Genomic DNA, 17718 nt, shown 5'->3' with positions numbered 1-17718 from the left:
AACCTTCTATAGGTGTGGTAGTGAAAGGCTAACCTTATATAGTGTGGGAGTGAAATGTTAACCTTCTGTAGTGTGGTAGTGAAAGGTTAACATTCTGTAGTGTGGTAGTGAAAGGTTAACCTTCTATAGAGTGTTAGTGAAAGGGTTAACCTTCTTTACTGTGGCGGTGAAAGGGTTAAACTGGTGATTCACTCTTTGCATGGTATTTATCACATTTTGTCACCTTCCGGGAACCCGGCATCATTTGAAAGTCGGTAATAAATGTTGGCACTGGATTCAGCTAAATAAATTCAAACAATACACCAACCCTAGCAGAGTCACACAGACTGTTTAAGCCGGTTACCTCCATGCTTTACCAAGCCTCATTTGGCTTCTATCTGCCCTTTAAATGGTAATTGGCTTCGTGTCCAGCTCACCAGACAGAACCAAAACAGATTAGAGAACACTGCAGGAGGGAGGGGTCTGAACACACACACACTCACGCACACACACACACACACACACACACACACACACACACACACACACACACACACACACACACACACACACACACACACACACACACACACACACACACACACACACACACACAAACACACAAACACACGCACGCACGCACGCACGCACACACACACACACGCACACACACAAGCACACACACACACACACACAAGCACACACACACACAAGCACATGCACACACGCACGCACACACACACGCACACGCGCACACGCACGCACACACACACACACACACAAGCACACACACACACACAAGCACATGCATGATGCACGCACACACACACACACACAGCAGTGTGACCCGTGCCTGCCTCTGTGGCGCTGTCACGCTGCCCAAGCATTATAACATGGCAGTAAACCCAGACAGACAGAGAGTGAGGGGGACATTGAGGACAACATTTAAGAGACAGGGACAGGAAACGGAGATGAAGGGGACACACAGAAAGGTCATAATGGTGATAAAGATAAAGGGTCTGAAGCAGGGGCGTCATTTTGGTATGGCAAGGTATGGCACTCGCCATACCCTGGCAAATTCAATTTTTTTTTTTTTTTTTTTTTTTTACAATTTTTTTTATGTTGATTTAGAATTCGAATGTCAACATTATGAACGAAGCTTCGAACTATTCGGAGCTATACAGCCTCAGCATGTTTTTATATTGTCAATTATCTCACTTTTACTAGGTGACTTTTACTACTAACTCAAATATGCCACAAATAAAAAGGAAAATGGATATACAGACGTTTTTTAATCAAAGGGCAGCAGAGACAAGTGATACAGGGACACAGGTAAGGTCTTACAATGGCTTAGTGATTATAACAGTGCAGTTCAGCATTCAGTAACCCATACTTTTTGTGAACGTGTTTTTGATACTACATTCTGTTGAACACACACCTCAAAACCGTACCTAAGGAAAATTGGCTCAATTGCAAGAAAAATAATAGACAGTTATGATATTACATTCTGCATAAATTGTATGCAAAATATTGTGGTTCCCTGCTTTAGTCTGTTGACACATTTCTATACTAAAAATGCTTGTGTAGTCCTGTGTCATACCTAAATGTCATATAAGTGAATTGTATAGAAACAACTCACCAAAAGTGACTATTGCGCAACTGATTTGACAAAAAAAAAAAAAAACGTTCACCCCCCCCCCCCCCCCTAATTTCCATACCTTGGCTTTTACTGAAATGACGCCACTGGTCTGAAGGTATTAGGGAGAGAGAGACAGCAGACAGGATCTTACTCTACAGAGAGAGTACAACACAGAGAGAGAGAGTACAACACACACACAGAGAGTACAACACAGAGAGAGAGTACAACACAGAGAGAGAGAACAACACAGAGAGAGAGAGTACAACACAGACAGAGAGAGTACAACACAGAGAGAGAGTACAACACAGGGAGAGAGAACAACAGAGAGAGAGAGAGAGTACAACACAGCCTGAGAGAGTACAACACAGAGAGAGAGAACAACACAGAGAGAGAGAGTACAACACAGACAGAGAGAGTACAACACAGAGAGAGAGTACAACACAGAGAGAGAGGGGTTCTGTCTCCCAGGCGGTTATGAGGTCTGGGACCTCCCCTGCGTCCCGCCCTTCGGTGGGTTAGCCGGGGTGTGTGGGTGTGTGCCACGAGGTGATGTGTCACACGTGGTCCCGCCTGTGCTGTGCGTTTTAGGGGTCTCTAGTTCCCCCTTTTTCGCACTTTGGTGGAGTTGACTGCCGCACCCTCTTCACTAGGAAGGGGGGGTGACGGGACTCCCCTCCCCCCTGGTGGTAGGGCTGCCTGTTACTGTTCCGCAACTGTAAGTTACTTCCGGGGTAGGCCTGATTGGTTAAGGTTAGAGTTTGTCTTAGAGAATGGCAATATTCTTTCGGAGTTGGTTATGCCTTATGGTTAAGGTTAGGCATGGTTAAGGTTAAGGTTAAGGTTAGGCATAGTTTCGGAGTTGCTTAAGGTTAAAGGGTTAAGTTTAGGCGCTGTTAAGGAGCTGGTTAAGGTTAGAGTTTGTCTTAGAGAATGGCAATATTCTTTCGGAGTTGGTTATGCCTTATGGTTAAGGTTAGGCATGGTTAAGGTTAAGGTTAAGGTTAGGCATAGTTTGGGAGTTGCTTAAGGTTAAAGGGTTAAGTTTAGGCGCTGTTAAGGAGCTGGTTAAGGTTAGAGTTTGTCTTAGAGAATGGCAATAGACAGCCTATTTCCGCGTTGCAGCGCGAGGCAATAGACAGCCTATTTCCGCGCGACAGCTCTCAGCAGCCTCGTTGCGCGTCCTGAGGCTGCCGCGGGGCGTGGCCGCGCCTGTCACGTGCCTGTCGGGGCCAATCAGGCCTACCCAGGAAGTAACTTACAGTTGCGGAACAGTAACAGGCGGTAGGGCTTGCGGGTCCTCAGGGGGTACATTTGTCGGGCCACGTGTCCGCTCTGTCCCATATCTCGATATGGCGAAAGAGCGAGACGCGATTCGCCAGTACGACTATATAACGATAGGTTATGTATATAACCTAGTTATATGAGTACTGGCTGAGCGTCTCGCTCTTAGCGCGCCCTGAGGTCCCTTGGTGGGGTTTTTCTTGATGGAAAACTTTTTCCCGCGGAAGGGCGAGTGTGACCATGCCTGGTGCCTTATAGGGGGACACTGGGGCGGTGCCTGGTCAAGTGCATGGGTGCTTTGTTTTCGTTAATAAAGTACAGTAGGTACTGGAGATGAGGTATATCTTGATATGGCGAAAGAGCAAGACGCTCAGCCAGTACTCATATAACAAGGTTATATACATAACCTATCGTTAACCCTTGCACTACAACACTACAGACGGTTAACCCTTTAACTACCACACTACAGAAGGTTAACCCTTGCACTACAACACTGCAGACAGACGGTTAACCCTTTAACTACCACATTACAGAGGGTTATCCCTTTCACTAGCACACTACCGCCGGTTAACCCTTTCACTACCACACTGCAGGCAGTTAACCCTTTCACTACCACACTGCAGAAGGTTAACCCTTTCACTACCACACTACAGACGGTTAACTTTTCCACTACCACTCTGTAGAAGGTTAACGTCTGTAGTGTGAGAGTGAAATGGTTAACCGTCTGTAGTGTGGTAGTGAGAGGGTTAATTGTGGTTAGGGCTGGTCCAGAGGAACACAGGGAGATGAATCAGAACAGATAAATGTGAGCCGACTGAGAGCATGACTGAGAACATGAGCCCCTCATCGTCACGACCAGCTAATTCACTTGACCTGAGAGTGAAGTTAGAGTCTCTCACCTCACTCCTGTCCTAATGACAGATTACAATGGGTATGCTGTTTAACTTTATGTTTGATTGTGATCTAATTCATAACCATTACTAACACCAGTAATGAACTGTTATGATCCGAAAGCCCCAATCTGGATTTGTTTTTGTGTACTGTATGTACTGTATTACATTTACATTTACATTTAGTCATTTAGCTGATGCTTTTATCCAAAGCGACTTACAAGTTCTGTACGACAAGTTGTCAGGAAGGGTACAACTCTATCAGCTGAGTAACAATGTTCATCAAAGTGTTGCGTGTTACAGTGTAGGTTAGTTTATTAGGACAAGTGCATGACAGTAAGGTTAGTTAGGGTTAGATCTTTTTATTTAAATTTTTTATATTATTTCAGATAATGGTTGAAGAAGTGCGTCTTTAGTCGACGGCGAAAGATTGGACGGGATTCGGCTGTCACACCTGGGGTGGGTAGTTCATTCCACCATTGTGGGGCAAGGACTGAGAATAGGCGGCTTCTCTTTGATGACCCTCCCGGAGCTTGGATAGGAGTAGGTCTGAGGCGGCCAGAAGATGCAGAGCGTAGGGGTCTTGAGGGTGTGTAGTTAGAGACCATTGACCGGAGGTAGGCGGGAGCGGTTCCCTTTGCCGCATGGTATGCTAGGTCGAGGGCCTTGAAGCGGATACGTGCAGCAATGGGGAGCCAGTGCAGGTCCCTAAGAAGTGGGGTGACATGGGCCGACTTCGGTAGGTTTGAGATCAGGCGGGCCGCTGCGTTTTGAACGAGTTGAAGAGGCTTGGTAGCGGTGGCCGGGAGGCCAGCGAGCAGTGCGTTGCAGTAGTCGAGGCGGGAGATGACTGTTGATTGGACGAGGAGTTGGGTGGCTTCTTTTGTCAGGAATGGGCGGATCCTTCTGACGTTGCTCAGGAGGAATCTGCAGGTTCTGGTTGTCGCTGCGATGTGAGCAGAGAAGTTCAACTGGTCGTCGAGGACAACACCAAGGTTCTTGGCGGTCGGGGACGCAGTCACAGCTGCATTCTCGACTGTGATGGAAAGGTCGGTCAGGGGGGAGGATTTGGCCGGCAGGTGGAGCAATTCTGTTTTGCTTAGGTTCAGTTTGAGGTGGTTGGTCGTCATCCAGGCGGAGATGTCGGACAGACAGGCCGAGATCCGCTCAGAGACGTGGATATCTGAGGGAGGGAAGGAGAGGAAGAGTTGAGTATCATCGGCATAACAATGATACGAGAAGCCATGAGACGTGATAATGTTACCCAGTGATTTAGTGTACAGAGAGAAGAGAAGGGGTCCTAGGACCGAGCCCTGGGGGACACCCGTCCGCAGGGGGGCGGGTGGCCGACAGGGTCCCTCTCCATGACACTTGGTAGGAGCGGTCATTGAGGTATGATGACAGCCGTGTCAGCACAGATCCAGCCACTCCCATTCCTGCGAGGGCCGCAAGGAGGATCTGATGGTTGACTGTGTCGAAGGCTGCATATAGATCTAGGAGAATCAGGACAGAGGAGAGACCTTTTGCTTTTGCTAAGTGAAGTGCCTCTGTGACCGCAATGAGGGCCGTTTCTGTGGAGTGGCCAGTCCGGAAGCCAGACTGATTAGGGTCTAGGAGATCATTCTGTAAGAGATAAGCAGTAAGTTGGTTGGATACAGCACGTTCAAGTGTTTTAGAAAGGAAGGAGAGAAGAGAGACAGGACGATAGTTGCCTATGACGGTGGGGTTCAGGGTTGGTTTTTTTATGAGGGGCATGACTCTGGCTTGTTTTAGGGAGGTGGGGACCACCCCCGAGTTGAGTGAGGAGTTGATGATTACAGTTAGGAATGGGAGGATGTCCGGTGCTATGGTCTGGAGGAGTGGGGAGGGTAGCTGGTCCAGCTGGCATGTAGTCGGACGGTTCAACGTTACCAGTGTCAGGGTCTCGGCTTCTGTAATGGGAGATAAAGATGACAGAGTGAAGGATGAGGTTCTCGATTCAGTGTTTGGAATGGGTGGGGGTTGGGAGAAGGAGCTGCGGATGTTCTCCACTTTTTCCTCAAAGAAGATCGCAAAGTCTTCGGCAGAGAAAGATGAGGGAGGAGGGGGTGGGGGGGGGAGTGAGGAGGGAGGACATGGTAGCATGCAGTTTGCGAAGATTCTTGGCAGAGGCCTCGATCCTATGGTGAAAGAAAGAAGCGTTGGCATTAGTAATGGTTTTGGAGAATGTTAACAAGAGGTTGTGATGTGTCGATGTCAGCAGTGAGGCGTGACTTTCTATACTTCCTCTCAGCCGCTCTCAGGACCTGTCTTTGTTCTCTCACTGCATCTGTCAGCCATGGACTGGGTGGGGAACGGCGGGCAGGTTTCTCAACGAGGGGACAGAGCTTGTCGAAGTAGGTTGCAAGGGCTGAGAGGAGGGTGGAGGTTGCCATCTCTGTGGGGAGAGCAGAGAAGGTGTCACTCAAAGGTAGAGCGGATAGTATGTCAGAGGAGAGGGTGGAGGGGGATAGGGAGGGCAGGTTGCGTCTGAGTGAGACGGTTTGAGTTGGGGTGAAGACCGTTCGGTTAAGCATGAGAGTTAGTGAGAAGGATATTATGAAGGAATGGTCAGATACATGTAGGGGAGTTACCGTGGTGTTAATGATGCTGGAGTTACGGGAAAATATGAGATCCAAGGAGTTGCCTGCTTTGTGGGTGGGAGGCATGGCAGTGGGAGTCAGGTCACAGGATTGTAGGAGGGAGACCACTGGGACCAGGCAGGTTGAAGTCGCCCAATAGAAGGACAGGGGTCCCCAACTAAGGATTTGTATAGTCAACTTTGATTTGCCAAAATCAATTGCCCCCCCCCCCCCCCCCCCTGGGTGCTTAATGTCTTAACTCTTTCGAGTCGAAGGGCTTGTTTGCACCCGTCGGCGGAGAACAAAATAATTTAGAATGTCTCCCAAATGCTCAAAAAGTACATATTTTCAGAAATTGATAAAAATAGAAAAATTACAATTTTGAGTGCTTTGAGATGTAATCTATATGTCTCCTTACTTGCTAAACGTAATACGACTTGTAAATATGTTTAATTCTTGCTAAATTGTATAGTTCTAAATTATCCCTGTATTCACGGAACTACAACGCGTCACGTACATGCACGCGCGCACACACAAACAGCACTGATAGGTGTTAAATCACTGAGTGGTCTAATATGCATATCATTCTTCAGAGCGAGAGGGGGAGGGATTGTGTTTCTCACATTGTCGCTGTCTGTCGTTGATAATATAATCTGCATTATCATTCTCGAGAATACACGCGACCCGATGGAACGTTAATTTATGAATTAAAAGTAGTCTAACATGCTTTTCATCCTCGCTCGTGTATAAACCCACGTTGCGCTAAAACATTAACTACTGTATGGCAGAGACAGAGTGCGTGTGTGTGTATACGAGTTATGAATTATCTCTCACAGTTCATTCAAGCGAACTACAGTATCAGCCACTGGCTGCTGTTTGACGAGTTTGGTGTTTTGGTCACCCACCCGCGCTGTCTAAACACGGACTGCTAGTTGACAGCTTACGCATCGATGGCTTTGTGAAGGAAAGATGACGTCGTCTCTCTCTCTCTCTCTCTCTCTCTCTCTCTCTCTCTCTCTCTCTCTCTCTCTCTCTCTCTCTCTCTCTCTCTCTCTCTCTCTCTCTCTCTCTCTCTCTGTCTGTCTGTCTGTCTGAGAACCCAGGTCGCTTTCTAACCTAGACTAAAGACATGCCTGTGAAGTGTCATCAATCACTATGGCAAGCGCACATCCGTGGACATGTAACACATGCACACACACACACACACACACACACACACACACACATAAGCACGTACGCACGCACGTATGCACACGCGCGCGCACACACACACACTCTCTCTCTCTCTCTCTCTCTCTCTCTCTCTCTCTCTCTCTCTCTCTCTCTCTCTCTCTCTCTCTCTCTCTCTCTCTCTCTCTCTCTCTCTCTCTCTCAATTCAAATGGGCTTTATTGACATGGGAAACATACGTTTACATAGCCAAAGCCAAACAAAACAAAACAATCAAACAGAAAAATCTAAAGAAATCAGTACATTACAGAAGGAATTTCTTGTACAGTCTTCTGTACGGGTTCTCAGTTACAGTGGGTGACAATATTGTCACAAGGAAAGATGAAATGACATACCTAGGTTTCATCCTAGAGGCAAATCTTTCCTGTGACAAAATGGAATCCAATGTAATAAAAAAAAGTCAACCAACGAACTAGATTCTTGTACCGGATCTCCTCTCTGGTAAACAAGAATACCCTGAAGACTCTGGCAGGAGCACTCATTCAAGGGTACTACGACTATGCTTGCACCTCATTTTCATTTTTTTTATATAGTGATACACACAATGACCGGTCTGAGAATACTTCTGTGTGTGTGTGTGTAACCAAATGCCACATGTATGACCTATATCTATCTAATACTTTTGGCCAATTATATTACGACCCCGTCGTCTTACATTTACATTTACATTTAGTAATTTAGCTGACGCGTTTATCCAAAGCGACTTACAAGTTCTGTACGACAAGTCATCAAGAAGGGCACAACTCTATCAGCTGAGTAACAATGTTCATCAAAGTGTTGAGTGCTACAGTGTAGGTTAGTATATTAGGACAAGTGCATGACAGTAAGGTTAGTTAGGGTTAGATTTGAATTTGTCTTGTTTTGCTTAGGTTGACTCCAGCCTCATCAATGAAAATAAATGCATGCAGCTGTGCAGCTCAATCCATGGCCATGAATCTCTGTAACAAAAAATACACATTGTGCATGGCATTACAGTACTAAAAACACACAACTACTACAGTGCTACACATACAGAACCCCCACCCCATCACATGTATGTAGTTAGGATTTGACCAGAATGTTTGATAGGACATTGATTGAAAACTATCGACTCGAATTTGACAATTGATGGCTTATTTTGAAGGTATGAACCTGTAGTTTTATATTATGTAACAAAAAAAGGGGGAAATTCTGAGAAGGAGGAGCTCCATACCGCAGACTCCTATGGGTTTTAAGGAGCCGACTGAAGGCTTCTTGTCCTCTGCGAAAGCATGCAATTGGTCCACTGATGGATACATCTTGATATTTGTCTAGTGTGTTCATTAGACGAGTGAAATCCTCTTTCAGTGCCTCAGTGCCCATTTTCTTAGGCAGTTAGCCTCACTGGTATGCGCGCCATTAGCGTTAGCCATGCTTCTAGGCCTCTTTGCTTTTGGAAAGAATGATAATATATATATATATATTATATACTGTACAAAACAGAGGATATGGAGAGGGCTTCAGCGTTCTTATTTTGTTTCAGGTAGGTGCTCTTTGGATTAAATCCGGGGTAGGATTCGCTTAGAGAAGAAAGGTTGAGATCCAAGGCAGCTCTACAATTTTTTAAAAAGCCTTTATTTATTGGCTTACATTATTTAGAAAAATCTTTTAAAAAAACCGACATGTTTCGGCCTACATGGCCTTCTTGAACACCCTGAAGAAGGCCATGTAGGCAGAAACATGTCGGTTTTTTAAAAAGATTTTTCTAAATAATGTAAGCCAATAAATAAAGGCTTTTTAAAAAATTGTAGAGCTGCCTTGGATCTCAACCTTTCTTCTATATTATATACTGTATTTATTTTCTTTTTTTGCATTCGACTAAGAGGCTGGCAGTCAACTACGGCTCCTTTCGATCGATTAGTCGATCGATTAGCAAAAATATATCAAATATAAAATATTTTGTTTAAACACATCTATTGTATGAAAACATGCCTCCATTCATGTTGTTTTTCTTTCTGTGGTGCAACGACAACACTACACTGTAAACATAATATCATAACTACCTACCTCATACTATATCTAACCAGTAACCATACAACTATATGATAGCATGTACAATAGTGCTGTATACACATTTATATATTTCTATTTACTGCATATCTATCCACATCTGTCTGTACATACCTGCATATAATCCTTTTTACATATCTGTAGAAACTATAATTATACCATTCTGTACATATCCCTTACCTATACTCTTACTAATTACGCTGCTGGCCAGTATGATTTACTACCATAGTGTGTTTATACCTGTATCACTGTACATATTAATATTACAACTCTGTACATACATCTGATTAGCACTACACTCAGTAGTACTAATTCATATATTATACTATTGCACTTTACTGTTACATTTGCACTCTGGTTGGATGCCAAACTTTTGTGTTTGTCATGTATTAATATGTAATGTAATGTAATGTAATCTAAAATCTCTAATCTAATCTAATCTAATCTCATTTAATCCAAAATCTAAAATATAATCTAATGTCAAATGTAATCTGATCTAATCTAATCTACTACCCATTTCTTTACATTTGGATTATGGATTAGGTTTTGAAGATGTGCAAACAATGAAAACAATGTGTTTTTGTGGTGGTTTTTAATTATTTACAGCGTGGATAAACACTGTCACTGAGAAAACAATATGCTCAGCAATAGATTCCTCTGGTTCCTTGGGGAAAAGGCAGCGTGCAGCACTATTGATCAGTGTGACCACAAACTGTACTTCAGAGAATAGCTGTGGCATTAGCAAAGCCTCAACCTTCCTCTTTCCCTATTGGTCACATCAGTGTGTGTTTCAACCAATCACTGTATGTGTCACAGAATTCAATTACATTAATTTAATTTAATTTAATTTAATTTAATTTAATTTAATTTAATTTAATTTAATTTAATTTAATTTAATTTAATTTAATTTAATTTAATTTAATTTAATTCACTTACATTTAATTTAATTCACTTACATTTTATTAAATTAAATTCACTTAAATTTTCAGTTCAATTCAGTTCGATTGAAGGTTACTCCTTACACCACACACTGCTGTATTGTACACAGTATGTCAAGTTCACATTTTGTTTCATTTGTCACATATTAAGTACATTACAGTGAAATGCTTGGTTCTGTATGACCCTCCTGACATTGTGCTTCATATAGTAAAAATTTAAAGAATAAAGACCAAACACAAAATATACAATATACAAAACTAGAATAATGTACAAAATGCTAAAACTAAATTCTAAAATGCTAAATGCTAAAATGAGGTAGAGAGGTAGTGCAAATATTTTGTAATAAATAGATAAAATATGGAGCTCTTAGCGTTTAAAAAGTGTTTAAAGTGTCTAAAGTGAGCAACACTACGTGTGCTCATGTACCCTCTACCCCTCAGGGTGCCCATGGATGTGGGACAACCTAACGTGCTGGCAGGCTGCCGGCTTGGGCGAGACGGTGGTGGTCAACTGTCCCGAGCTGTTCCACGCCTTCATGGGTCCAGAGGACGGTGAGCGGGACAGGGGTTTCCTAGGGTCCTAGCTCAGCTCTGTTGAGTTCATGATGTCCAGTTCAGTTCAGTTCAGTTCAGTTTAGGTCAGTTCAGGGTGAATGACTGACTGTGACCGTCTTGCTTGCAGAGATGGGGAGGGTCAGTCGGAACTGTACAGAGGAGGGCTGGACTGAGCCCTTTCCCCACTACGTGGACATCTGCCCCTTCGATGACAACTCCACCAAACCCGTACGCTGCCCGTCTCCTCTTCTCTGTTCCCATTGGTTACAGACAGATACACTTCCTGGTTATACAGCATGATTGACCTTGTGTCTCCGTGCTCTAGGACATGTACTTTGCATCGGTCAAGGCGCTGTACACAGTCGGTTACAGCACGTCCCTTGTCTCTCTGACCACAGCCATGGTCATCCTCTGCAGGTTCAGGTGAGCATTACGTTAAGTTGTAAGTTTGTTAAAATAAGTGGTCTACATGTTCAAATAAGTGTTAAATAGGTCTACATTCCAACAGAGTGTGTGGTCAGTAACATGGGTCTCCCAGTCCCTTCGCTCTGCAGTAAACACAAAATACATCTTCTGGTATCCCGTTCCCATTTTATCCAATCAGGAGAGAGATTGATTGATTGATTGATTGATTGATTGAAAAGTTTATTAACAGATTGCAGAAAGGGTACAGTACAGTACAGCTCAATACATACAATTGTTAAGAGGATGCAGACCTGAGAAAGACTTTCGTCTTGTTTCCATCAGGGTCCCCCATTTTCAATTCATCATATGACACACATGACATACAGATAGACAGTACTGCTACATCTATACATTTATGACATACCAGATTTGCAAATACAGTACTGTTTGTGATACTAAAAAAATCCAGAAAAAGAGTGTATATACATTTGACATAGAAACTGTGCATTGAATTGCAGTCTCCCGTAGGTGTTCTTTGAGTGTTTTTGAAGGTGGGTAGTGATTCACATTCCTTTACAGGTTGGGTAGGTGGGGTGGGGCTGTACATTGGAGGTGGGGGGGGGTTGGGTAGGGGGGGGGGACACTGTACATTGGAACATTGGAATACTGACATACATTTGACATAGAAACTGTACATTTGAGGAGGTTGGGTAGGTGGGGTGGGGTTGGGTGGGGCTGTACATTGGAGGTGGCGGGGGGGGGGGGGGTTGGGTACATTGGAATACTGACAAAGCCATGCTTGGTCTTTATTGTACAACTGGGTTAGGACATTTGTAGGGGCCAGTTTCGAATTGCAGTCTCCCTTAGGTGTTCTTTGAGAGTGCTTTTGAAGGTGGGTAGTGATTCACATTCCTTTACAGCTTTGGGTAGGGCGTTCCACATTGATGTGGCATAATTGCGAAACGTATTTAGTCCCTTGTTTGAGCCGAATCTGGGTTTTACATGATTTGTGGAGCTCCCTCTGGTGTTGTGATCGTGGTATTCACTGACCTTTGGGAAGTATTTTGACATGTACATGGGTACCTTGGACGTGTAGTGTATCTTGTAGACCAGGCCCATTGCAAGTTGCTGTACTCTGTCGTCTACTCTAAGCCATCCTAGGTTGGCAAAGTGTGCAGGGGTGAGGTGGGTTCTAGGAGTCAGGTCAAGCAGTAGTCTGACTAGTTTGTTTTGAGATGTTTGTAATTTGGTTTTTAGTGCCTTTGAGGTGCTTTGGTACCTTTGAGAACTGGTGGGGTGGGGGAAACTGTACATTGGAGGGGGTTGGGTTTGAGTTGGCTGTGCCCAGGGAGGCACTGGAGTTAGAACACAGCAAATTATCCATGAAAGGAAATTCCACAGGTCAAATGCAGAGGACGGGATTAATAAAGGTTCAACTAAAAATTTTAAATTTACTGAATAGGAGATGAAATAACAGGTTAAGATGTACAACTTTCTGTTTTTGCCTTGCGGTGAAGTGGTGTCTCTCTCCTGTCTGTCCTTCTGTCCGTCCTCATGTCTGTCCCCCTCAGGAAGCTCCACTGCACCAGAAACTTCATCCACATGAACCTGTTCATGTCATTCATCCTGAGGGCCGTCTCAGTCTTCATAAAGGACGGCGTGCTGTACGCTGAAGAGGACAGCGACCACTGCTTCATCCACACGGTCTGTACTGAGCTTGTTGTGTCCTCATGGTAGATAAGAGAAGATAAGAGAAGATAAGAGAAGAGAAGAGAAGATAAGAGAAGAGAAGAGAAGAGAAGATAAGATAAGATATTATTGATCCACTTGGGGAAGTACAGGTGTGGGCATGGTAATAGTACAAAGACATACATATAGGCAATCAAATATAAATATAGAAATATGAGAGAAAAAAGTGTAAAAAATGTATAATTAACTCTGAATATAAAAATATAAGAAAAATAAACAGTGTAAACAAAGGTCCAGATGAGGGTATGTATGCCCTATCAGTTATGTTATTCTTTACAATAAATATAGGCAATAACACATTTTTATCTGAATATATACTATGAGTACGTGTAAAAGTAAACAGTAGACATAAGATACCCTAACTGGCATGATATACGTATTAGTCTGAGATGACGTGGAATATGCATTGCCCATACAAAAGAATACTTAAAAGAGTTCAATATAGTATGTGTTTGTTTATTTACACTTATATTAACTTTACATATTAACGTATGTGCCTCAGCCAATGCTCTGACAGCATAATCCTTACAGCAGCTACAGTAATGATACGACACTCATCACTGTGTCCTTTATGAGAAGGTTGGTTGGTCCTCTCTGACGGAGAAGCGCAACAAACATTGGTATTTGGTCATTTTTAAGACCCTTACTGGTAAGCTACCTCCTTATACTACATCATTATTGGAATGGAATTTTGGAACCTATGTAACCCGTTCTAGTGACTGGCTTAACGGTTTCACTAAGCCAGAACACAGATGCAGACACAAACAAGCAGAGACGATGTGGAATCAGAGTATAACCCAAATGTTGGGTGTACAGTATGTATAAGAAAAGAAGAGTAATAGAATCCAGTCGCTAGACAGTCCAGGGAGTGAGCAGGTACAGGGTAGTCAGACGAGCGGGGGGGTCGTAGCCATGAGCGGGTACTCAGACTGTCCAGGGAGTGAGCAGGTACAAGTTAGTCAGATAGGTCTAAATAGGAATAGTAATTTTACTATAATATGATGCCTATAAAAACTTGATGAAAGCTTCACCTTTCACCCGGACTCTAACCTGTATGCTATTTGTTAGTGTACCCTTTTTAAAAGGAACCTACATTTGCATTTACATTTAGTCATTTAGCTGACGCTTTTATCCAAAGCACCTTACAAGTTCTGTCAGCAGGAGGGGTACATATCTAGCAGCTAAGGGTCAGTGATATTGTTTGTCAAATAGTGTCGACCTTGAGTGTTACACTCTGAGTGCATAGTAGTATATAGACATAATAGCATGATAGGTAGTAGTATAAGTGTAGTAGCATAGTAGTATAGACATATTAGCATGATAGGTAGTAGTATAAATATAGTAGCATAGTAGTATAGACATATTAGCATGATAGGTAGTAGTATAAGTATAGTAGCATAGTAGTATAGACATATTAGCATGATAGGTAGTAGTATAAATATAGTAGCATAGTAGTATAGACATATTAGCATGCATCACCAGTGCCGTCTGGGAGAAATGTGAAGCCATGTGCGAGATTTAAATGCGAGGCCCTCTGAAATAAAGGTAATTTTTTTTTAATAAACAAAAATATAACTTTTTTTTATTAATTAATTAATTGATGAATGAATGAATACTTATTTTTGCCACTTACGAACGCAGCTCTGCCTGTCAGCTGGTAGCCAGAGGCTGGGCATACAGTCAACGTATTCTTAAATAATAGAGCTGCCCGAGGCTGGGCATAGAGTCAACGTATTCTGATAGCTGATAGAGTTGTACCCTTCTTGCTGTCTTGTCGTACAGAACTTGTAAGTCGCTTTGGATAAAAGCGTCAGCTAAATGACTAAATGTAAATGTAAATGTATTCTTAACCTGTTAAGCTGTAGCCCTATTTTCAAAAATGTCGCCTAAAGGTACATGCCTAAGTAAATGGAAGATTGCTCCACTTCTGCAAGGTCAATTTCCATGTTCTTGGTATCTAGGAACATCTAGGGACCTGGGGGTATGTATTTCCAGTGTCAGAAATATTGTGTCTGTTACTAGGCTTGAGTAAATTGTAATGAAGAAAAGGAGAATATAAATGATGATTTATTTTTGCATCTGTGCCGGTGAATAACACCATGAAAACATTGAGGTCCTTCTGATTTGGCTCACCACCTTATTGAGATCAAGTGTAAAAGAAATCTAAGCAAATGAATAAAGGGAAGATGATTAAGCAGAAGGATTTGTAGATACGGTAATAAATGATAATCGATTTAAATTATGAATTCATATTTGACCTTGAACTTGACCTTTGGCCCCCACATAACTCGAACACTGGTCTTGACTGACGGGGCTTCCTGTGTGCCATCCTCATCACAGGTGGCTTGCAAAACAGTCATGGTGTTCTTCCATTACTGCGTCATGTCCAACTACTTCTGGCTGTTCATCGAAGGCCTGTACCTCTTCACCCTGCTGGTGGAGACCTTCTTCCCGGAGAGACGCTACTTCTACTGGTACACCATCGTGGGCTGGGGTAAGCAGAGTACTGCCGTCGGGTCTGTGACACCAATTATGTTGCAATCATTTGAACATAACGGATCATATGGGGTTCCCGTGTCAATTAGCTATAGTGCTTTGGCAATCGTGACATCTTTGTTAACCTGCTGTTGTCCTGTAACTGTGCATAATTGGAATCGTGTGAAATGATTACCCAGGTCTGTGCTTCTGTAGTGAGTTATATTACCTAACAATGGTGTCTGTCTCTACAGGCACGCCCACAATTTGCGTGAGCATCTGGGTCGTTCTGAGGCTCCATTTTGATGACACCAGGTATGTCAGATAAATAATGTTCACAACTTCAGATTTATTCTCAAAGAACAACTGCATTGTCCGCCGTTTGTTTGTTCATAGAGTAGCTAATATCGCAGCATATCAAGTTTCAAGTTTCAAGTTTCTTTATTAGTTGTCATACAGAAGTACAGAATACTTTTATACAAAATGCTTCTTTCTGTTACGCTCCAGAGACTGTGCTAGACAAAGGGATAAGTATAAAATAAAATAAGTATAGCAAGTATAAAATAGAAGTCACGTATGTAGACACAAGTGTTCAGTATGTACATGTACAATGTTCAATGCAGAGTAGAAGTAAATGAGTTACCATACAATATACTATACAATATACTAATTACAATATACTATATAGTGCAAAGCAGAAATGGGATGAGGTACAACTTAGGTACAATTTACAGTAAGGTGTACTGAGGTATGGGTTGTAGTGCAAATTCTTTGCCAATAAATATAAAGTGTGTTTAGGTGTTCTAAAGTGTGTAGAGTGGGTGCTGCAGTGAGTTGTTTGTTTAAAGTGAGTGTGTGCGTGTGGATGTGTGTGCTGTGAGTGCTTTTGATGGTTGTTGCATAGTGTTATTGTTCGTTGCGCAACCTGATGGCCTGGGGATAGAAGCTTCTTCTGAGTCTTTCTGTGCTTGCCATGAGACTCCGGTATCGCTTGCCTGACCGCAGCAGTTCAAAGAGGCAGTTGTTTGGGTGGCTGGAGTCTTTCATAATTCTCTTAGCCTTACCCATGCACCGCTTGTTGTAAATGTTCTGGAGAGTGGGAAGCCCCCCTCTAATTGTGCGTTCGGCTGAACGGGCCACTCTCTGTAGTCTGCTGCTGTCTTGTGCGGTGCTATTCCCAAACCAGGAGGTGATATTGCCAGTCAGGATGCTCTCTATTGTGCATGAGTAGAAGTTCTTAAGGATCTTCTGACTGACTTGGAACTTCCTTAGGCGCCTGAGGAAGTTGAGGCGTTGCCGTGCCTTCTTCACAACACTGTCAATGTGTGTGGTCCATGTCAAGTCCTCGGATATGTGGACTCCTAGGTACTTGAAACTGTTCACTCTCTCAACTGGTGCCCCGTCGATGCTGAGGGGGCTGTAGTCCCTGACCCCCGACCTCCTGAAGTCCACAATCATCTCTTTTGTTTTGCTGATGTTCAGGGAGAGGCAGTTCTCCTGACACCACTGCAACAGATCCTCTACCTCTTCCAGGTAGGCCCTCTCGTCGTTGGCAGAGATCAGGCCCACCACTACTGTGTCATCAGCAAATTTGATGATTGTGTTGTTGTTCCGCTGTGCCACACAGTCATGTGTGTACAGGGAGTAGAGGAGGGGACTCAGAACACAGCCCTGGGGGGCCCCTATGTGGAGCGTGATGGATGAGGAGGTGCAGTTGCCTGCTCTTACCACCTGGGGTCTACCCGTCAGGAAGTCCAAGACCCACTGGCAGAGGTCATAGTTCAAGCCCAGGTCCCTGAGCTTGGCTATGAGTTTAGAGGGGACTATGGTATTGAATACTGAGCTGTAGTCGATGAACAGCATTCTCACATAGTTCCCCTGCCTCTTGTCCAGGTGTGATGCTGCTGTGTGCAGCACATGGGCTATGGCGTCCTCCGTGTACCTGTTGGG

General features: G+C 43.5%; 1 protein-coding gene across 1 annotated transcript in view; it reads left to right on the top strand.

Annotated features, from left to right (window-relative positions):
* Positions 1-17718, top strand: part of adcyap1r1a (adenylate cyclase activating polypeptide 1a (pituitary) receptor type I) — a gene marked incomplete at both ends in the record, with an annotated part of 172939 nt that overhangs the window by 137191 nt on the left and 18030 nt on the right. Inside the window, 6 exons of the mRNA XM_084327581.1 lie at positions 11026-11136; positions 11267-11367; positions 11465-11562; positions 13116-13248; positions 15634-15787; positions 16023-16083. Of these exons, the coding sequence (XP_084183707.1) occupies positions 11026-11136; positions 11267-11367; positions 11465-11562; positions 13116-13248; positions 15634-15787; positions 16023-16083 (658 nt within the window). The remainder of the gene's footprint in view (positions 1-11025; positions 11137-11266; positions 11368-11464; positions 11563-13115; positions 13249-15633; positions 15788-16022; positions 16084-17718) is intronic.

Source organism: Notolepis coatsorum (genome assembly GCF_963971535.1).
Source record: "Notolepis coatsorum genome assembly, chromosome: 13".
Lineage (NCBI taxonomy): Eukaryota > Metazoa > Chordata > Actinopteri > Aulopiformes > Paralepididae > Notolepis > Notolepis coatsorum.
The sequence above is the reverse complement of the archived record's forward strand: the minus strand, read 5'-3'. Positions and strand labels throughout refer to the sequence as shown.